This window comes from Equus przewalskii, chromosome 10 (assembly GCF_037783145.1).
Source record: "Equus przewalskii isolate Varuska chromosome 10, EquPr2, whole genome shotgun sequence".
In the NCBI taxonomy this organism is placed as follows: Eukaryota; Metazoa; Chordata; class Mammalia; order Perissodactyla; family Equidae; genus Equus; species Equus przewalskii.
In genome coordinates, this window is record NC_091840.1 from 5,968,957 (window position 1) to 5,991,098 (window position 22,142).

The following is a 22,142-nucleotide window of genomic DNA, read 5'->3' on the forward strand; positions in this document are numbered from 1 at the left end:
GGGAAGAGCGAATCCCCAGTCCCTGAGGGTGAGTTCTGAGCTCTACAATGTAAAGGGGCGGGAGCGTGGAAAACCTTAAATGTGAAACCTTTGTAGGTGGGGGCCAGGTAAGACCCTGACACAGGGAGGGAAATCTCCTCATTCAGCTCACAGAAACCATGCCTGACCTCCCGTCTCCTTCCTTCGACTCCTGTCTCCAAAGACCCCGCCAGCAGCAGCCTGGCCCAGTCGGTCATGTCCATGGTGTCCTCCCAGAGCCAGCACTCCCAGATCAGCACCGACACGGTCTCCTCCATGTCCGGCTCCTACATCGCCCCCGGCACTGAAGAGGAGGGCGAGGCTCTCCCTTCCCCCCAGGCCGCCAGCGAGGCCCCTTCAGAAGAAGGAGAGGTAAGGGAGGAGCCGGCTGGTCCTTGCCGCTCTGTGCTGTGCACACGTGTCCCCACGGTGCTTGGCAGGAGCTCCACGGAAAACCAGGTGCCCGGTATCGAAGCAGAGACTCTGCAGATCTGACTCTTCTGTTGGGGGCCACTTCTGTCCTGGGGACTGCCAGGCGAGCTGGTCGGGGAGCCAGGGGGTTTGCACTTTCATTTTTGTTGCTTTTTTGCAGATGATGCCGGCAGCGTCTCCAGACAGCAACTCCGTCAGCCTCGCTGAAGGGCAGGATGCAGAGGTAACACCGACGCGGACAGCAGCGCTCCCTCCCAGTCAGAGGGACTGTTGGCACTGGCTGGGGAGGCCAACAGGATGGGGGCTGTCCTGGAAGAAGCCTTCCAAGATGGCGCACTTGGACCAGCTAGAGGTGGGGTGTGGTGTCGAGGGAAGAGCAGCCGCACGCCATGGTCGGTGACTGTCTGATGAGCAGAGGCGCTGGTCTCAGCGTAACAGGCGTGAGTGAGTTCCAGAGGGAACTCTCCCCGGCAGACCCTAGACCCTGAGAACATGTTTGTCCTTCCTTCACTTAGCGAATATTCACACAGGTGGACAGTGTCGCAGGCGCTTCCTGGCACTGGGGAACATAAAGACCCGAGTGACCTTGTTTCTGCCTGCCCCCCACCCACTGCACCCATTCGGAACCCCGTCCAAGGGGGCAGGCAGGATTACGATTCAGCGTGAGAAGTGCCCTGACCGAGGTGTGCAGGAGGTCCGTGAAACACCCAGCTTGCAGTGAGGGTCTGGAAGTTTTTCTTGAGCCAGATGCTCTCAAAGGAGTATCTGGATAGGTTTTGGGATCCCAATGGATTTCTGAAAGTTTTATGATCTCACTGTTTGCTCTTTCATTTGACAACTCTTATTTCCACCTTAGAGAAACGTTATGAGCTAGACTATTACCAAGGCCAGTCCTGACATTTCTAGCGACATCTGTAACATGCCTCAGACCTGGGCCCTTCAGGCCGATCCGGCCACTAAACAAAATCCACCTCCGCTTGGCCTCCTCAGTACCTCAAACCCAGACTGGAAATGTATGATATTGATGTAGGCCCCGGAGTTAGATACCGTTAGGATGGCTAATTCTGCCTTCAGCTGATCAATACACATATTTTACTGCTTTTAGACTCATAGCACCTTCCTTCTGTCCTAGGGAAATGATGTTATAGAGGAAGAGGATGGATCACCCACGCAAGAAGATGGTAAAAGACCTGGTCTTTTGCTCCCTCTTACTATATTTCTTTCCTGGGAGTCTTTAAAGGGTACTGAAAGGGGCACTGGTCTGACTTGGTGGCACGACTCGGTTGAGTGGCTGTTGAGAAAGGTTGTCTTCTTGATGAAATATCAAAGCAAGCAGGGTGTCCGAGGACCGCAGTGGCCTTCCCAGCTCTCTCTGGGCCTCCGAGCCAGGAATGTGAGGATGACGATGCTGCAGGAGTTACACGCAGTTCTGCATTTACATTCAAAAGATTCTGAAGCTTCTCGGGCAACTCCCATCGCCTTCCTGCCTGTGTCAGCTTTTCAGCTGAGTCCCACAGAGCTGTACTAGCCCCGAAGTTTAGCAACAGCAGCAAAGCAGTTGCCCCCACTTGGGAGAAAGGACTATTGGGCAGTTGGTTTGGTTTTGCTTTAGGGAAGAAAGTGGCTGAGGTTACAATAACAGGGATCCTGGGAGCCAGAGGCACAGTCGTCAAGAGACGTTAGCAACTTAGTGCAAACAAGTGCATTGTAGGCCATCACAGTGATTTTCTTTGCCGTAATTCAGGCCGCAATTCTATCGCCAGTTGGAAGAATCTTGTTTCTAGTACTGCTGGAAGAGAAGGGATGACCTGTGGACTGAGGAAGTAGAAAGAAGGGGGGTAGGGAAATCCCCCCGAGAAGGGACTAGTGCATATCCCGGGAACCAGGGTCTTCCCTCTGCGGCTCTGAGGTGCCCCCACAGACAGGCACCTCCAGCACAGACTTGGACCCTGCCTGGATGCAGACGTCATCCTAGTTGCTTCTGCTTTAGCGCTGGCCGTTGCTTGGGGAGTTCAGGGAGCGTGCATGCGACTTGAGCACTCTTGCCTGGCCAAGTAGCCCTGAAGGAGGGGACGGCCGCACTCTTGCCCGCCAGCCTGAGATGGGCTGGGCCCTTCATCAACTCAGTTGATGTCTTCAATGCTCAAGGCTCCTGACTTGCCCTCTGTGATTGCTCCCCCAAGCAACGTTTGCTTCTGAAAAGGGCCGGGTGGCAAGCGGTTTCCGCCTGCACCTCTGTAGCCCACATGGTGGATTTATGTTTTCTTCTCTCCTTTTCACCAAGAAGAAAAAGTGGGGGAGCTTGGAAAAATAACTGCTAAAACTTTCCTTCCTCTCTTACATGTCTGTAGGTTTCTGGTCAGTTCCTTAAAACATACTCAAAATAACAAATTCAGTCTCATAAGCAAATAAATCATAATTTTGCGAATGTGGTGATTCCAATTTGATATGCACCATTATAGAACCTAAGACCTTTAATCGCTGTTTTATGTATCTATCATTTTGCAGAGCCTTGTGGTCATAAATGCACCCCACACGCACAGGCAGACAAGGCAGGGGCAGGGGTCACTTTGCCAGTGGCTCCCTAGCTCTTCCCGGCCACGCTCCCCATCAGCCTTGCCTCCGGCATCGGCATCGCTCTGCTCTGGGTCGGGTTCTCCGCGGAGCGGTATCCCGCAGCCCGCCCCAGGGGTCTGACTTACTAGTAAGGAACAATGGCTGGAAAGGGGCCAATTAGGGAAACAGCAGGATAGCAGGAGAACACAAACATGCCCTCACAATTTGATTCCTTTATTGTCCACTCTTTACCCACTTAATTACTGTCTTTTTCTTTTTTACATATGATTTGATTTTTTTGTCTCCATCCTTAAGATTTTGATTTTAAGGACAGCAAAGCAGAGAAGCCAGCCCCTCTCTAACTGCATTAACTCCGTTACAGGCCAGAGGACATGCGCATTTCTAGGTATGGAGTGTGACAATAACAATGACTTTGACATCGCAAGCGTGAAAGCACTGGACAATAAGCTGTGCTCTGAGGTCTGCTTACCCGGTGAGTGGCAGTCTGCTGAACATGAACTTGGTGGGAGACGCTCCCCTGCTCGCACCCCTGCTCTCACCCTGGGACACCCGCCTCCTGCCCTTCAGTTCCTACAAGAAGGCGCGGGCTGTGCTATGATGCTGGAAACCAGTTGCTGAAAGGAAGTGAGGCGGCCTCAGGAGAGCCCTTGAGCTTTGTGCAAAGAGCAACCCCTGCTCTCAGTGAGAATGTTGGGACAGGAAGAAAGGAGCAAAGATTCCTCTCCTGACTGGGCCTGACCGAGCGCCCTCCATCACGATCGAGCAGATCCCATGGCAGGTGGCCTGGTCTTGTTAGCATCAACAGGAAGTTTGAGGCAGACGGCACCTCTCTACAGAGGTCTTGGAAAGACAGCCTGGCCCTTGAAAAGGGAATCCATAGCCCCTCGGAGGAAAGTGCTGACTTAGAAGCAGAGAGGAATCTGAAGGCCAACACTGTATACACTAGCGAATGGCTCTGGGACCCGTGAGCTTTTGGGTACCAGCTGCATGAACTTACTAGATTTGGGTCCCAAAGGAGAGGTCAGGGGTTGAGGGTGTCTGTGCTCCCTGGAGCCCTAGCTTTAAATTTGATCTGGGCTCTCACTGCGCCCCTTATGCCTTCTCATCACACTGACCTCAATCTGGGATGCTTTCTTACAAAGGAACCACGTTAGTCACACTCGGAGCACTGGCCTCTCTTACTCTAATGCTCCTTCAGGGGCTCCAGGAACCGCTTCTCTCAAGCTGAGTCTTGAGGCAGATTAGGTCAAAACCGCCCCTCCTGGTTTCGCGGCAGAGAGAGTCCTTCGCATTGTGTTGTTTTAATCTCTTAAACATCCCCTGAAACGAAGACATGTTTCACCTTCAGAACAGCCACATCACACCACGGGTCCAGTGCTTACCCGCTCGGCGAAGTGGCGAGAGCGTTGGAGCAACACAGCCTCCTGCAGTGTCGCTCTCAGTCAGCCTGTGAGAGACAAGGGTCCTCACGCCCTGGCCCCACACAGGCTGTGGCAGGGGAAGCCATAATTCTCAGGAGATGCTCCTGCAGCCTTCCCAAGGGCTGTCCAGTCCTTTTCCATTTGGCGTTGACCGAGTCCGGTCTGGACCGGAGCTGTGGGGTCGAGGGTACACTTCACTTCCTGCCTTCCTACTCCTCATCTCGCTTCTGTCTGTCCATTTGTTTTCCACGTCTTTTTGCCAAACGTAAATCTGTCCGTGTGGTTTGTTTCTTTTAAAACTCATTTATGTTCTCTAGACTTGGTATAGAAATTCATGTTCACTCTGTGCCAACACTGTCCTCCCCAGCTGTGCCGTGCCCGACACCAAGCTTGCAGGGCGTGCACACATCCCAGAGGCCCCTGCTGAGGTTTCCAGTCCTAATTGGCAGGGGCCTGTATTCAGAATCCTAAGATTTTCTGAGAAAAGATATTTGTGAGAATATATTAATTCCTGTTCCAGAAAAATGGGGATGCTTCTGTGGCAAGTGTTATGGGAAGGATGTGTTTTGAATTGGTGTCCTTGCGCACTAGTTGGGGAAGATGCCCTCTCTGCCCTGGTCTGTGGCAGCTACACCGGCCGTCCTGTCACTGGGCTTCAGGAGAGAAATCTAGGTTCCTGCCTCCCTCACGCACCCCCATTTTTTGGCAGAGAGAGCTGCTGGGAATTGCTCTAGTTCACCATCCTGGTGGAAATTCAGCTTATTCCTTCTGCTTCCTCCTCTTCCTAACTCCCTCCGGTCAACCTGCTTGTTGACATTTATTCCATTTACGGGATCTCAGGAGGGGAGTGAGATCTGGAAGGAAGAAAGAACCCCGGAGGTCCCTTATGGTCATCTCAGGAGCCAGCCGTTCTGAGATTAGACTGGGTTCACGGTTCAGTCCAGACATGAAACCAGATGCCTGTGACAGCTGTCGGCAAAGGGACTCAGGTATAAGCACTTGAGGTGCCCCATTGTGTCTCACCGGCTCCTTCGGGAGAGGCAAAGCGCATCTGTTCTCTTGGTAAAAGGTCTCTCTGGTTCTGCTGTTAGCACCACCCTGGTAGTAAAGCGCTGGGGAACTCTCTGGAACTATCTGTTGGGTTCAGGACAGGAGTATCCACTTTGGTAGGTCCCGTGGAATAAATAGGCCTCTTCATGCTCAGCTGTAAGTTCAAACTTCCATCCTACAACTGAGATACCCGCGGGCTGGCTTGGCTCCTCATGTCCCTGCTCCATCAAGACAGCTTCTCAGGCCCTTGGTCTCTGCTTGAGTCTTTTTCCCTCTACAAGCAGTTGCCACTCCCTTCTCAGAGGGCTGAGGAGAGGCGGAGCCCAGGGGAGCATCCCATGCTCTCCTTGTGCACGTGCTACCCTCCCCATGCTCATGCGTGCGCTGCCCGGAGACCCAGTGGTGGTGAGGACCCCGCAGATCCCTGTCCTCACCACTCTCATCACCCTTGTGGGAGTGATGCTAAGAGGGCGCCTGTGCCATTCTAGCCCCTCTTCCCCTAAAAAGCTTCTGGGTCTTCTTGGGCCCCAAGACCAAGGAGGGTGGTGTATTCTGAGATTGTTCTGAAAGGTTCTCAAAGGGAGGAAATCTAAGTTGACAGGTTTAGGTGGTGAGCAGATTAGAATTGCCAGGCCATAAGTAGATGTGGTTCCAAGGAATTTGATGGAATATCACACAGGCAGCAGGATAGTGGTCAGGGGTCCACTGATAATTCTGTGAAAAAGCTCTGGGTAGTGTATATGATGGAAGAAAGCAAAGATGATTTAGGTTTGTTAGTGGAAATACAAATATATTTTTAAATGACTACCTTGTGCAGGAGTGGGCATATCCAATAAAATCTGAAAATACTGATGAGACCTGAAATTCAATTCACTCTCTTCAAGCCTCATAACCCAAGACTAAGACGCTACTAGGAAAGTTTGCGCTTCATGAACACTCAGGAAAAACCTGAATTCAGTTTCTCTTTCCCCTGGAGAGAAACTCCACGACTGAGCTGTTATAGCCCTTAAATTTAAGTGGTAAAGGCAGGTAGAAGCAGGAAAGGGGTGTGTGTAATTTCCCTAAATGTGCTCCCAAAACCTACCTCTAGGGGTCTCTTCATGCTCCCATTTCTGATTGGCCAAAATGGGAATTGAATGGAAAGCACCTTTCTCTCTCTCCGGAGGAGGACTTGAAATCTGCAAGCTCCATTTTCTGGCTGAAGAGCCGGACAAAATGGTAGCACTCGCTCAGGAAGTCCTCCCTGGCCTTCCCGGCTTACTTTCTGCACCAGGCCCACCCTCTGCACACGGTGGGCCGACAGCAGCCGCAGGGTTTTGCTGGGGGCCGGGTAGGGTCCTTTTCAAGGGAAAGGGCCTCTCGTAACCACTGTGAAAGCACAGAGGGTATCAAGAAGCCAGGGAGGACAGAGACTTCAGATCGGAGGCTCGAGTCTGTCCCAGAGGAACCACTTTGGGGCCCTGGCCAGGGATTCTGGATTGGTGGAGTTTGTGGCAAGGCCTGGGGTGAACTCGGGACCGCGCGTGGTCCCGCGGGTCCAGGCGTGCTGGCGGCGGCGGCGACAGTCACTTTGCGCATGCGTGTGTGGCGGTGGTATTTTGAGCGTGTGCGTCTTCTCTCTTGTTCACCATTTGCTTTTGGTCTTTCCTACTGAACAGCCGCAGTTCCGGAGTCCTGCCCCATAAACATTGATGAATAGGTATGAGATCTACCAAATTATATACATGAACCAACAACTCGTTTTATTTTGGGGTTCCTGAGTGAAAAGGCAGTCTTGCCTCATGTTCATCCTGTCACACTTAGAGTGCCACCTTTAGGCGGGGCAAAGGCACTGTCGCCCCGCGTCCCAGACTTTGGCACCCGGGGATGCAGATTCCCACACTCCATTTGGGTGTGAGATACCTGAGACCTTCCTGTTCCACTTGCTTCTCTTCCCTGGGGTCCACCTCCACAGGCTATTATGAGGGCCTTGCGATGGATTATCACACCAGGACATCTATGGGAAATAAGCAGGTTAGACCAGCTTAATCCTAGTGTTGCTGCCATTAAAGGGTTTCGTGTCTTAGGCTGGCCTCCCCTGAGGCTCACCCGGACATTCGTGATGGCCTCCCTCAAGCGTGAAGGCAGTGAGTCAGGCCCCGCTCCACACTTGGTCGGCCCTGTCCACTGAATGAGTTCTCTGATGGGAGGGGCACCGTGCTTGGCTCTGCCCGGACAGAAGGAGCTTATGGTCTAATGGAGGAGTTCGAGGATTTAGCAGTTTCCAGCAGTGTGAGAGGTGAGGCGGTAGCACAGGCCACCAGGGGAGCACTTCAGAGCACGCTGAACCTCAGCTGGCTGGAGAGCCTTGTGAGGGCGGAGTGCTGGCAGATGTGGCTCAGGACGTGCACAGGCCAGAGGATGGAAGGCCTTCCGTAACCTGAGAGTGAGGGCTCCATCCTGAGCGTGCGTGCAGCTGAGGCCCTGCTTTCCACTCACAAGGAGGCTCTCACTGCCCTGGGTGGGGCCAATCTAGGCTGGGAGGACAATCTGGGGGAGAGATGAGGCTGGCCTGAACAAAGCCGGGGGGCTGGTTGTTGAGCACATTCTCGAGTCAGATGCCCTGTTCTGCACACACTCCTGTTACCTAGTTTGGTCCTCACAGCAATCCTGTGAGGTAAGTACTCGTCTCCCATTTGATGGATGGGAAAACCAAGGCTCCCGGTAAAGTGGCCTGCCCAGGATCACACAGTCAGTAAGTTAGAAACAGGGAGTGAAGCCCAGGTTTTCTGACTACAGATTTGGACATAACTAGGAAGTGAACCAACAGGAGGTGGTGACGAATTGGATACAGAGCACCAAGGAGAGAGCAGAGCCAAGAATGGGTTTCTGGCATGAGCAGCTGGTGCTCCTCGTGCGGGAGCGGCAGCACATTTGGGGAGGATGATGAGTTTAGTTGGTGATTGTGGGACCCCCGGGCTCTTCGGCTAGTGTCTCCTGAGGTTGATGGCACCAGGCGATAGCAAACGTCAGCAGGCTGCTCAGGTGCAGAAAGAGATGAGGAGCAGCAGATGCGGGGGAGGGGTGCTGGAGCGATCACACTGTCCTCCCCAGATGCCATTCTGGCCCTGGCACCACTGCCCATCCTGGCTGCCGCAGCAAACTGACACTCTGGGCCCAAATGAACTCACTCTTCTCACCCCTCCACTTCTTCCTGCCCTGATGAAAATCTCAGCTAGACCCAATTGTCCACCAAAACATACAGGCAAACTTCAAAACCAAATAAAGATACAAAAGTGGATTATAGGGTAAGTTTACAAAACAAGGAGCATCCTGCAGGTCCCTCTCTGTCAGTGGGCCACAGTGGCCATGGCTGTACATAGCCCAGTGGGGCAGGAGCAGCCCCTGCGCCTGCCGCCGCCCACTTCCCCCGAGCCTCTTTCTCACATGCTGTGGCTTGCACACACATGGGAGTTTCAGGTAACTCGCATCCTGCTGGCTTCTGTACCGACCTCCTGGGCTTCCCTGCTGGAGATGTCATCTGGACCTGGCCAAAGGTCCTATAACCCTCCTTTTCTCTCCTCCAGGTTCCTGGCAGGCCGATAACAACGTCAGTCGTCAGAACACGCAGCACCGGCGCTTGTCATCCGGCAGCCTGGAAGACCCCGAGAGCAGGCCCTGTGTGTGGGGCCCTTTGGCCATCTGAGAGCCCAGCCCCTGTACCAGGACTCCTCTCCGTCCTCGCCTTCCGTCCTGGCCTCCCAGGACCACTGGCCTCCTGGGCATCCTCAGCAAGACACAGGGAGACTTTTTATATCCACGTGAAAGCTGGATGTTGAGGTCACTTGCTCCTTCTCCCAGCCTCGTCTCCTTCTATACCCCTGCTCCTTCCCCTCCCAGAAGGGACTGGAAGCCTCCTTGCTCCTTGTGGGCTAAAGTCACTTGAACTGCGGCTCTTGAGACCCTTTGCTGAGACCCTCTGGAATATTTCCACCGTATCTTGGTCTTCAGGTGGAGCCATGGTCCACAGGCTGGTTGTTTCTTGTGTGTCTTTTTGCTCCTTTAGAAGGTAGACCAAGAAGATTTGGAGTTTTGACAGCTTCGTTGCAAACACCCATCTGGCATTTTCACGTCTCTGGGGCATCGTGACCAATTTGAAACGTCTGACTTGGGGTGGGGTTGGGGGATGACTTCTGTGAGAAGGGAAAGCCATATTTCACTCTAAGTGGAATTTCCCTCAAAAAGCATTAGGAGCTCCTTTCTCAAGGACGAGAAACAGCGGCAACAAAGATTGGTTGAAAAAACAGTTCTTGCTTCTGCTAGCGGACTTAGTCTCCTCTGCCTCATGTGTCTGTCTGCTTAGGAAGGAGACCTCGGACCTGACAATTCCCCAGCTAAAGGGCTGCCCTTGGGAGGGTTATTTATGATCAGGTGCGTTCGTGAAGGCCTGGGACTCCATCCTAAGGTGACATTTCAAAAAACCTTTTTTTACCAAATGTCTGTGCCGGGCACTGTGGTGGGAGCTGTCAGGTCTTATCACATTTTGTCACTACAGCCCTGTCAGGTGGCATTCTTATCCCTATTGTCCCCCTCTCTACCCCTTTTTGTTAATAGTTGGAGAAGTAGACTGAGAGAGGGGTGGACCAGTGATCCTCAAATTGGCACCCCGGAGCCCCCAAGGAAGTGGCGGAGAGCGCTGAGCTGGGGCCAGCAGCGGTCTGGGAGCCTCCCCACCCCATGTTTTCCTCTGCCGCCTTCCAGATCTGCTGAGCCCCATGGGGGCGGGGGAGGGATTGCCTTTCCATAGGCTCATTAAAGATTCAGTGACACTGTTGTTCAAATTGTGCCCACCCCACCCCACCTCAGTCCAGAGTGAGGCATATGAACAAAAGCTTGAAACGGCAAGCCTAGACCGGAAGCTGTTGGGAGTTACTCCCCTCTCAACACTAGTGTTATCCTTGGAGTCCGCATCGCTCTCGGACAGATGCTTCGTCTACTGGCTTGTGGAAAAGGTGGTTGTGTAGTGGAGCGTGAGATGGGGAAGCAAATATAGTACGACGATTTGTGAGGCTGAGATGTGGCAGAGCTGCAGGCTGTGCCCTTCATGATGGCCTGTCTTGGCGTTCGGAATGGTCACTCTACAAGAGCTTCTCAGGGCCGTTTCCGAGGCTTCAAAGAGAGCCCAGTGCCCAGGGGGTCCTTTGCACCTTCTGTGTGGCTGCTTTGCCCCGCCAGGCAGGTGGTGACGCTCACACTGCCTAGTGGTTGTGGCTCACATCCTGCCCTGGGTGGGGGTAGGAGAGGAGGGCTGCTGTCCTGACAGATGCAGCATGAACAAAGCCTGAATTTAAGCTTCTGACTTGAGTTTCCGTGTCCACCCTCTATGAAATCCTACAGTGGACTCTGCTGTTTCAGGCCCCACTTAATGTCCTTTGTTTGCCCTACATTCTTACATATTTAAGATTTGAGCAATAACCCCACTTCCTGATTTCCTTGAAGTTTGAGCCCCAGAACCACCAGGGGCTGGAGCTTCCCTTAGCCTGGGGTGGTGGCACACAGACCTCCGTCCTCTCCTAGCGGGTAGTAGTCACAGTGTGGTGTTACCTGAGATGAAGGAGATGCAGGTAAACAGTAGCCACAGTGGCCAGGAACCCTAAGAGGAAGCTGTTATCTTCACCCCTTCTGGAGGGTCTGTGTCCTCTCCCAGGAAGGAGCTCAGAAAGAGTCCTTAAGACCTTGGTTCCATAACCAAGACATACCTGGGTTAGAAATGGTCCTTCACTCCTTGTTTCTCAGACAGTTCCTTCTCTCTCTCTCTCTCTCTCCCCCCACCCCCCACCTCTTTGTATTCATTTAGCTCTTTGGTGAGCAGAGACATCCCATCATTCCATCCAAAGGTGCTGGTCCTCAGTCAGCCTGATCAGGGAACAGGGCAGCTGCCTACCCTACCACCCGAGCCCATCATCTGGAGACAGTCATTGTGTCTAAGCAGTTGACCCAGAGAGAATGCCATGGGGCCTGGCTTCTCACACGAGGGCACAGACCAACTGGAGGCCTGTAGCTCCTTCCTGCCACACTCAGGTCTGAGCTCTCCAATGGCCTCCTGGTGGTGTGGTGATCCTGGCTGCCTCGTAAAGCCTTTTTTCCTTCCCCTGCCGGGTTCCATCCCACCAGAGTTCATGCCCACTCTGGGGCATCTCCTGGGCGCAGACCCACACTCTTTAAGCCGTCTCACCTGGGGAGAGGTAGTGTCCTGACCACCTGATCTTGGCATGTTGGTTGCTCACTTTGCTTTAGGATCTGCACACCTGGTGTGTGCAAGTGTGTATGCTTAACTGTTGTGCCATCTGTGTACCACTGTCACTCCCTGGAGTACACTCATGGGCACACTACAGTGGGGACATCAAGGATGCAATATTTATGGATTGCTGCATGATTCTTAAAAATGAATAAAACTGTTTACAAGGGAAGGAGAGCTGTTAACTGCATAGGTGGCTTCTTTGTGAAATTTCTAACTTTCTCCAGCACTCTAATATTTTTACTCAAGAGAATCTGGAGGTGGAGGAGTGGGAGAGGGCAAGGGGTCAGGGAAGACATGCTCCGGGGCGGGAACTGCTGGGCCATCCCCTGGGTACCGGCTTCCCACCCCCAGCCCTCCGGCTCAAGCACAGAGGCCTGACTGTGGAGCCCTCAGCCCCACCCTCACCCTTAAACCGGAGAACTTCCAACACCGCAGCTCCTCAAGAATTGAAGAGCAGGAAAGCTGGTGGCCGGAGGGAGGCCAGGGGAAGGGAGGAGGAAGGGCCACAGTCCCAGCTGTCTGTCCAGCCTTAGTCCCTGTCACTTAAAGGTTGGTGAAATTAATGAGGCAAATGGCCCCTCTAGGAGAATTTGCCAAGTCCATGGCTTTTCTCGGTTTTACTCACGGGCTCTGCTACCTCAGCTATCTGGAAAGGAGGGAGAGCACTTCCGCAGAAGCCTCTGGAATGTCAGCTTCCGGGAACCTTGCTGAGGTCAGGAGCGGGGAGGAAGCCGCTTACCGGGAAACACTGGATTACCCTACCCGCCTTGCTGTGGCTGCTTCAGGGCAGCCGTTTCTGCGGATCTCAGCGGCAGGTGGCATCGGAGAGTCAGACCTGCCTGCGGGCATCAGAGAGGACACTCAGGGTCGGGAGAGAGGGACAAGTCGCAGAAACGTGAGGAAGTGCCACTTGCAGCCCAGAGGAGAGGAAGGAAACCCCCAAGAATCAGGTTCCCGAGCCTGCGCCCGCTCCCAGCCTTGGCCCCCGCGCTCTGGGCTGCGTCCCAGGAGCCGCCAGCACCTCGGAGCAGCCCGGACCGGAAGGGGGCGGAGGCGAGAGTGCGGTTCCCGGGCGAACGGCTCGTCGCGTGCCCGGGGCCTCGGGCCGCGCGCCTCTCCGAGTCCTGCGCGGGGCCCTCGCGCGGGAATGCGCGGAGCCGGGACGCGGTGGCGGGTAGGGGGCCGGGTGGCGCGGGAGAGGGCGGCAGAAGGAGGGAGTTCGAAGAGAGTTACCGCCAGAGAGAGTGGCAAGAGCCCGCGGTCTCCTTGGAGACGGGCTGACCAATGGCAGCAGCGGAAGCTGTTTATGGGGGCGGAGCGTCGCCATAGCAGCAGGAGAAGCCTTTGGAGCGGCTACTTAATGCCGGTCCTGGGGCCGCTGTCGCTCAGAGAGGCGCCGTCGGGAGGGGGGGTGACGAGGGGCGCTAGCGGGGCCCTCGAGCTGAAGGCAGAGAGCCGTGGGGGGTGGGAGAAACTTCTTCCAGAACCTTCCTTTGGCCCAGGCTGCGCTCTGAGCCAGGTAAGGGACGGGAAGGGCTGGGGGCCGAGAGAAGGGAGATCGTCAGTACCAGCCCGCTCTCCCATCTGTCCCTGACGGAAGTGGTGGGCTGGGGGACTGACATCTGAGGAGTTTGGGGGACACTCACTTCCCGCCCTCCGTAACTCTCTGTCCTGTTCCCTTTCCTTGCCTGTGATCCCCCATCTTAACATCCCTTTTCAGAGATCAGACGGCCTCCCCCGCCCCCTGCCCCGTCGTACTGCCCTCCCGGGCTCCCTCGCCCCATTTCCACTTGTTGCGGGAAGGGGGGGGGGGTGTCTGATTTCTCGCTCTTAGGGAGAAGGGGATAGCCTTTGACGCCCCTACCTCTTCCCTCAATCGGCTAATAAAGTCTCCTCTAAAATCTCGAAGAGGAAAAGAAGAGGGAGGCAGATCTTGTAGGGGTCGAACCCCCGGGCATTGCTTCTGTTTCCCAGACCTTGGCCCTAAAAGATCCTCTCCAGCTGCGGGGACGACTTTAGAGGAGGCTCCTCCCTCGCACACACTCTCCCCTCGCGAGTGGGGAAAGAGTGTTCAGCCCCCCCGCTGCGGTCCCCGCAGGCACCACATTCATATTCGGAGGAGGCGACCCCCGGGTCGCGGGATGGAAGCGCGCGTCCGAGAGGCTGTGTAACTGGAGCCGCGGGAGTCAGCGGGCCGGAGAGCGCGGCGGGCCACCCTCGGCTCAGTTCGTGGATGTTGACCGCCCCCTCGGAGAGTCCCCGCAGACATGGCGGAGAGCTGGCTACGCCTCTCGGGAGCAGGGGTGGTGGAGGAGGCCGGGTCTGAGGGCAGCCTGGAGGAGCCCGATGCCCTGGATGACAGCCTGACCAGCCTGCAGTGGCTGCAGGAATTCTCCATTCTCAACGCCAAGGCCCCCGCCCTGCCCCCGGGGGGCACCGACCCCCACGGCTACCACCAGGTGCCAGGCTCGGCGGCGCCGGGTTCCCCCCTGGCGGCGGACCCCGCCTGCCTGGGGCAGCCGCACACGCCCGGCAAGCCCACGTCGTCGTGCACGTCGCGGAGCTCGCCCCCAGGGCTGCAGGCCCCGCCCCCCGACGACGTGGACTATGCCACCAACCCGCACGTGAAGCCGCCCTACTCTTATGCCACGCTCATCTGCATGGCCATGCAGGCCAGCAAGGCCACCAAGATCACCCTGTCAGCCATCTACAAGTGGATCACGGACAACTTCTGCTACTTCCGCCACGCTGATCCCACCTGGCAGGTAGGGGAGGCGCAGGAGGCCGCCGCTCCCTCTCTGTGCCCTCCCTCTGTTCCCACTCCCGCACGGACTGGACTCATGTCCCAGATCCGCAGGCCAAGTAGGCGCGGTGCAGCTAGGGCCCTGAGGGAGGAAGGCCATCGAGGAAGGACCTCGAGGGAGCCCAGTGCTTGGAGCTGCCCCCTCTTTGACTTCAGAGAAGGAGCGGGAGGATGTTCAGAGGGTTTTAGGGGTGCCGATGCTGGGGTTCAAAGGGAAAGCACTTGTCACTCATCCAGCAGGGCCAGCCCAAAGACCAGGGCCAGACTGTGCGTGGACACAGTCCCTAGGAGAGGGTGATGGACTGAGGGACACATTTTTGTCCCAAGTCCTAGAATTCCTAGACGCTGCCCTGACCAAGGACAGTTTGCAAGGGCTGACTCAGAAGCGGAAGCTGGAGCATGCCCCCTGCCAGGCTCTGCATCCTGCCTTAGTCCAGTTGGCTGCGGGGGGAGGGGGGGGAGGGGGAGTGCTGTGGGGTGGGAAGGCCAGCTGTGTCCTATTGGAGGGGCTATGGGGCCTTCCTAAAGCTGCTGTCCCAGCCCCCAGCTCCAACCCCTCCCCAGTTTCCTCCCTCCACTCCTACCCCTCTTCTCAGTCAACATCCCTGGGGAGACAATTACCTGAGCCAGGTGCTTTCCACAGGGGCTCTGCCTCCCGCACTGGCTTCATGTTCCAAGTCTCTGGAACCTGGCACAGAGCAGCCAAGGGGCCCAGGCCGGCATGTAAACATCCCAGCCTTGCCAGGGGGCACTACCCACCCACCTGCCCTGCTGTCCAGGCCCAAGACCCCTGTCCCCTAGTATGATTTGGACAAGATTACCCACCTAGAAATGAAAAAGCCAGGATGGCAATTTGAGGCTGGGCAGACATTGCCCTGAGAGTCTTCAACCATCAAGATCAGGGGCTAGTTGAGGGCAGAGGCCCTGAGGATGCTCAGACTCTTCCCTGGGGCACCCACAGGGGGCAGGCTGCAGGAACACAGTCCCAAGCTCTTCCACATTTGCTTGGGCCTTTGCAGCCTCAGTGAAAAAGCAGAGACACCCCCCCACACACACAGACTCTACCCCAAGCCTGCAAAGCTCAGGCTGCGGGAAATAGGCCCCAGGAATGAGCACTATGCTCTTGGCTAGGTAATAATCAACTGAGGCTTCACAGCCTGGGGTGGGTGGAGGGGGCTGCGGGGGGGGGGGGGGGGTGAGGGCCCAGGCCAGCAGCCGGCTCAACAAACAAGGAAAGTCATCAGATCCCCCCACACTTCATCCCTACGTACACTCACTCACACACACCCTCACACCCTCTGTTGGTTGCCCAGCCCCCCCTCGACCTACTCACTCACTTCACAAACAGAGAGGGCCAGCCAGGCCCAGGCGGAGGGAGATGGCCGTCCAGGCCCTGGGGGAGCTGAGGCCTTTGGCCAGAGGCCGCAAGCGGCAGGGTAAGGGAGGGAGGGCAGGACGGGGTGGCACTGAGAGCCACCCTGCGGCTCAGCGCTCGGATGACTGAGCAGGCAGATATCCCAGCAACAGGGAACAAAAGCCCCCGACAGCACTCCTGGCTCCCCGTGCCCTGTGGCTGGTGTCCCAGAGCCGCCTGGTCAGAGCAGCACCTCTGTCCCCCATCTCCCATTGGAGAGAAGTTGGTGGGGGGACGTGCAGGAGCACTAGGAGCCACCCATCATGACCCCCCCACCCCACCCCCCAACCCCGCCGTCCTCCTTCTCTTCTCTCTCTCTGTGCCCAGAATTCCATCCGCCACAACCTGTCCCTGAACAAGTGCTTCATCAAAGTGCCCCGGGAGAAGGACGAGCCCGGCAAGGGGGGCTTCTGGCGCATCGATCCCCAGTACGCCGAGCGGCTGCTGAGCGGGGCCTTCAAGAAGCGGCGGCTGCCGCCAGTCCACATCCACCCAGCCTTCGCCCGCCAGGCCGTGCAGGAGCCCAGCAGCACCCCGTGGCCCGGGCCCCTGACCGTGAACACGGAGGCCCAGCAGCTGCTGCGGGAGTTCGAGGAGGCCACCGGGGAGGCAGGCTGGGGTACAGGCGAGGGCAGGCTGGGGCATAAGCGCAAACAGCCGCTGCCCAAGCGGGTGGCCAAGGTCCCGCGGCCCCCCAGCACCCTGCTGCTGACCCAGGAGGAGCAGGGCGAGCTGGAACCCCTCAAAGGCAACTTTGACTGGGAGGCCATCTTCGACGCTGGCACTCTGGGTGGGGAGCTGGGCACGCTGGAGGCCCTAGAGCTGAGCCCGCCACTGAGCCCCGCCTCGCACGGGGACGTGGACCTCACTGTCCACGGCCGACACATCGACTGCCCCACTACCTGGGGGCCTCCAGTGGATCAGGCTGCCGACAGCCTAGACTTTGACGAGACCTTCCTGGCCACGTCCTTCCTGCAGCACCCCTGGGACGAGAGTGGCAGTGGCTGCCTGCCCCCGGAGCCCCTGTTTGAGGCCGGGGATGCCACCCTGGCTGCTGACCTGCAAGACTGGGCCAGCGTGGGTGCCTTCTTGTAAGAGGCCAGGCCTCGCCCCACCTCTGGACAGTGCCCGAGTCAGGGCCCAGACTGCCCCTCAACACAGGCCCATGGACACCCTACCACCCACGCAGGGGCTGGGCCAGGTCTCCCAAGGCTGGCCCCGTGAGGCCACATGGCCCCCAGCCTGGGCTGCCCTCAGATTCTAGCCCCGGAGGCTGAGAACTGAGGCCCAGGACCAGAATTGCTGCCTCCCCTCCCCCGCCCCCCCATACACACAGTGTTTCATTGACCCTCATCTTCCCTGCCCCAGGGACTGCTTAAGGGCCCTGCACTGTGAGAGCTGTGGCCTGGAGGGGCCCTGGCCAAGCTGGAGAGCAATAGTACAGGGCCCGCCCCAGAGCACCTTGGCCTCAATATTTCTCCCTTTCCCAGCTTTCCTCCCCAGGTCTCTATCCAGAGAAAGTTCCCAGGTACAGCAAATGCTAATTAGATGACAGCAAATTAACCCCCTGGAGGCCTCTCCCAGCAAAGCCTCCCTGGGGCTGGGGCAGGCAGGAGATGGGGCGGAGCTGGGGGGAGGGGCAGAGAGAGGAGACAGAAAAGAGGTGGGGTACCTGGTGGGCAAGATTTTCTAAGGCTTCTGGGGTCTTCTCCTGGCTCTATCCCTGGAGGTGGGACAGAGGGTGTAAATCCCCAATCTCTTAGCCAACTTGAGGCTGAGAGCAGCGAGGAGTTGGGCTTCTGGGGGGCTGGGGGCAGGGTCCGCTAAGCTGCAGAGGGGAGTGGGACAGACAGACTAATGTAGTGAGTGTAGTTATAGCTAGGTCTTAACAGGGAGGGGCACCGAGCTTGCTGGAACCACTGGGACCAGCTGGGGGGATCGCCCTGCGCCCCTGCCTGTACTTGTTGGGGGACAGTGTCGTGCTCCACCCTGAGCCCCCTGGGCTGCGTCCCACATCCACCCTCCTGCCCCATGGGGCAATTTAACCTTTTTCATGGAAAGTTATTTGCAATAAAAATTTTAAAAAATAAAGTTTTTAAAAATCTGAAAATGGACCTACTTGCAAGTTTCTTTGGGAAAAGGCATGGGCCAGTTTTGGACCAGGGGCTGGCTTCCCTTCACTGCCCAAGAGGGGAACGGCTGAGAGTAACATGGGGGGCACTAAAGGGCTGCAGAGGCCCTGATGAACTCCTCACGACCTCTGTGTCTCCAGGGAGAAAGGGGCCGGGAGGCAGCCTTTGGGGGTCTCCTGCTACCTGGGTCTCAGCACCTCCATCTGTGCAATGGGGTGACCCACACCCACAGCCCCCAGGGAGTGGGAAGCAAAGGAGGCACAGCGCCCGCCCTGCCCTGAGCACTCACGATGGCCAAGCACGCCCAGGGCTCCGCTCACGTCACGTCCCCCACCGTGAGGGCCTGCCCGGGCTCGCCCGCCACAGTCTGCAGTCCCTGGCCTGGGCCTGTCTCCAGAACCTCCCTCCCTCAGTCCTCTCCTGGAGGCACAGGGTGTGAGGTCAGGGCCCCAGTCCCAGAGCCCCACTTCCCACCCTGGCATGTGTTCACCCAGCCCAGTGCCCTCCACCAATGCAGGCTTGAGGAGGCGGAAGGCCACCAGGGGAGTTGGGGTGCCCAGACCTTACTTCCCTGCTCACGCACACCGGCAGGTGCTTTCTGTGAAGCATCAGCTTACCAGAGTTCTGCTGGAGAAACTGAGGCACAGGAAATTTGTGTTTGGGTGACACTCAACATCACCTTTCAGTTCTCTCCCCCTGAGGGTGGCCTGGAACCCACCTCTCCACCCAGCCCCCACCCAGGTGGCTCTTTCAAACAGGTGTTCATTTACCTCACAAGCACACCCTGGCGGGGCACAGCCCCTCCCCCAGCATGCGCGTGCGCGCGCGCGCACACACACACACACACATGGATACAAACAGCCACTGTCCCACACAGTCCTGCCCAGCCTCCATGGACCCCTGTCTCCCGAAGCCCCTTTCTTTCCCTCCTTCACAGTTGGCTCTAGGCCAGCCTGGCATTCCCTGTGCTAACTTGCTGCTTTCACTTGCTAATTATTCCAAATATTTCAGAAGGGCCCACACACTGCAGGGCCAGCAGGGCTGGGGCCCTCATGAGCCCAGAAGCCAGCCCATTCCCTTCCCACAGCTTCCTGAGGAGGCTCCCCAGCTCTGAGACTCCCTTCACCCCCAAGCAACGTCTCCCTCCCTCTCCCTCCCACCCCCCAGTCTTCCTCCCCACAGACCCCAGCACTGGGGGAACAAGGAGGGCTCCAGCCTTCTCCACTGGCCCCCCAGGATCAGCCTCCAGCCCCGGCCAAAGTGGGTACATGTGGATCGACAGGCAGGCAGTGCCTCTGTCCCTGACTCCTCACCTTCTGCCTAGGCCCATGCTGGGGGAAGAGGGCAGGGGCAGGGGCAGGCAGAACTGCCCAACTAGGTGAGGAAAGGCTGAAGGGGACTGGAGCACAGGGCTTCACACATCATTTCAGCGGGCAGAGCTGGCAAAGCTTGCATTTCAAAGCCTGTTGCTCCTGTCCATCCTGCCCTTGCTGGGTGGCTCTTTCAAACAGATGTTCATTTACCTCACATAGATTCAGTGTTGTCCCAATCAAAATACATTTTGCGCCATTTGACAATGAGTTGCAGACATAATGCTCCATTAGCATAAAATATTTTAATGTGTATTTCCTTAGACCGAGGACACTCCTACATCACCCTAGTACCACCATCACAATCAGGAAGTTAACACGGACCCAGTGGTTCTAATTGCAGACTCCATTCAAGTTTTGCAGATTGCCCACTCTGTTCCAGCATCCCAATCCAGGATCACACCCTGCGTTGAGTGATCCTATCTCTTTTGAGCTGTGTGGCTTTGAGCTCATGTCTCAAGCTCTCTGAGCAGGTTCCTCATCTCCTTTGATCCCCACCTTCGTGGTGACAAGCCTCTGAACCACTTTATTCTTGGGTGATGGGCACAGCCCCTTCCCAAAGCAAGGAATCATCCTTATGTGCCCTGACTTGCTACCTTTTCCCCGTCTTCCCTTGTCTGGTATCCCCCAGCCAGGAACGTGACAAGGGGCAAGGGCTCAGACGTTGGGGACCCTCTCCCTCCCTGCCCAGAGCACATCCTGTTCCACAGAACCGGCCACCGCTGGCTCCAGCTACTCTCGGGATGTCTGGAAGGCCCTGGGATTCCCCCAAGCCCTGTGCTCCAAGCCATCCTGGGGCAAACGAGCCAGGCCCCCTGCAGAGCTGAGGGCAGGAATTGCTCTCCTCCCCACCCGACACATGCACACTAGAGGGCGGGAAAGAAGGTGTGTGAGGGCGGGCGGGGGGCAAATGGCCAGGAGTCAGGCGTGCTTCCATCCTGGGCTGAGGCCCAAAGGTAAACAGGTGTATTTGGACTCCCAGCAGGGGGGAGCGGGCTGGCCCCATGAGGCAGGCCTGGACCTGTCGGGGGGTGGGGATGTAAGGAGGGGCCTGCATTAACAATGGGGTGGGAGAGTGGCCCCAGGTTCTGCTGACACATTCTTGTGTGATGAGGAGGAAAACAGGTGACAAAGGACGAGAGGCACCCTGGGGCAGGGGAGGGGGCTTTGTGAGGCCACCCATGCTGGGGCTGCACTGACCAGTGTGAGCTAAGGAAGCACATGGAAGCCCTGGGGGATCACCTTCCTCCTGGGGTACATGTGTCCATCCCACTCTGCAGCTCCCAGGTGGGACAGGTCAGAGCCATCCAGATGGGTTTGCTGAGGCCTGAACTTTCCCTGTGAGTCAGGAGCAGACGGGGACCAGTTGGAGGACACAGTCCCCCATAAGCCAACCAGCCTGAGTGGCAGGGCAGGGAGAGGAGGGGTGCATATTAAGGGGGGGCACCAGGGTCAAAGGTCTCGCTGCTGCCCACCCCCACCCCCGGCTCCAGCACAGAGCCCTGTCACCCTGCCTGATGCTGTTCTGAGGGCAGGACGGCAGCCTGGGTCTGAGTCCCAGACCCTCTTTCCCCTTGAAGGAAGCCGTTTGCTGAGCTCCCAGGAAAGCAGGAGTTCCAGGAACTGGGGAGGGCAGGCTCTGTGCGTGTAGCCCACCCCGCCCATGGCCGGGGACCCTTTGAAGCCACAGAGGATTGTGCTGCTGTTTGCCTGGGGCATTAAGCTGAAGCTGAAAGGCTGCCAAGTGTTCTCCGCCCCTTGCCCAGCCACCCACCGGCTCTGTCAGTGGCCAGTCCCTGCCCCAGGCCACCCTGCCCCCACTGCCACCTCACTCTGGGCACCAAGCCCTGTCCCCATCCCCACATGGCATCTCAATTCCCTCCAACTTGCTTAAAGTGACCTGTGGCCCTGAGTTGGGTGGGGGAGGTGGGGTGGGTCCGGAGTGGCATACAGACCCTGCCCTGGAGAGTTTCAGTCTCAGAAGCCCACGTGTGTGCAGACCCCTCTGGGCGGATAACTGGTCTGTCTTGCTCATTCCTACATTCGCAACATCAAGCACAGTGCCCAACTTCTGTCGTATTGATTGAATGGATGAATGTGCCAGCTAGGCAGATGGATAAAAGGTAGAAAAACAGCCAAGTAGTCTTAGGAAAATTGACTGCAGACAGTAAATGCCAAAGGGTTCTCGGGTCACTAGGGCTGGGGAGGTTCTTGAAGCCCCCAGGCGTGCAGAGTTTGGGGAGAGAGCATTCAGGCCAGCAGGATCTTTGAGGAAAGCCCTGTGCCGCCCTGCTCTGGAGACAAGAGGCCCCTTTGCTGACCCCATGGGTTTAGGTGGGGTAGTAAATGAGGCGGTGGGGCCTTGAATGCCAGCTGAAGCTGAGTGGGATGTGTGGCAGGTGTGAGCCAGGTGAGGAAAGAGGGAGAGGGGACTCCAGACAAGGAGGAAGGGATGGAAGGAGGCGGACCAGGCCCAGCCTTCCTCACTCTCATCTGCTCCTTCTGGTCCCCAACTCCCTTGGGGCCTCAATCCGGGGAATGAGGATCACAGACGGCCAAGAGGCAGGGCTGGTGTGGAGAAACCGGCATTCAAGGCCCTTCCACATCTTTTATTATCCCACCCAAACCCACAGGGTGGGAAAACA

The 22,142-nt window shown here is 57.0% G+C and overlaps 2 protein-coding genes across 11 annotated transcripts in view; both read left to right on the top strand.

Annotated features, from left to right (window-relative positions):
- RNF157 (ring finger protein 157) overlaps positions 1-11,947 on the top strand; it is a 72,027-nt gene extending 60,080 nt beyond the window's left edge. For 6 of the 9 annotated variants that reach the window (XM_070559969.1, XM_070559975.1, XM_070559973.1 and 3 more), the window contains 5 exons: positions 203-390; positions 611-673; positions 1,583-1,631; positions 3,389-3,499; positions 9,065-11,947. In XM_070559969.1, the coding sequence (XP_070416070.1) occupies positions 203-390; positions 611-673; positions 1,583-1,631; positions 3,389-3,499; positions 9,065-9,183 (530 nt within the window). In that variant the 3' untranslated portion in view covers positions 9,184-11,947. Of the gene's footprint in view, positions 1-202; positions 391-610; positions 674-1,582; positions 1,632-3,388; positions 3,500-7,156; positions 7,198-9,064 lie in introns of all 9 variants that reach the window. The other 3 variants (XM_070559970.1, XM_070559972.1, XM_070559971.1) reach the window with 2 other exon arrangements.
- A 1,156-nt stretch (positions 11,948-13,103) lies between these two features.
- FOXJ1 (forkhead box J1) lies at positions 13,104-18,105 on the top strand. 2 transcript variants are annotated; one of them, XM_070559977.1, is made up of 3 exons: positions 13,104-13,297; positions 13,877-14,543; positions 16,323-18,105. In XM_070559977.1, exons 2-3 carry the CDS (start codon positions 14,046-14,048, stop codon positions 17,088-17,090), a joined length of 1,266 nt encoding a protein of 421 aa, XP_070416078.1. In that variant the 5' UTR covers positions 13,104-13,297; positions 13,877-14,045; the 3' UTR covers positions 17,091-18,105. The 2 variants fall into 2 exon arrangements, with proteins under 2 accessions (XP_070416078.1, XP_070416080.1); XM_070559979.1 differs by having other exon boundaries at positions 13,125-13,297; positions 13,753-14,543.
- The last annotated feature ends 4,037 nt before the right edge of the window (positions 18,106-22,142 follow it).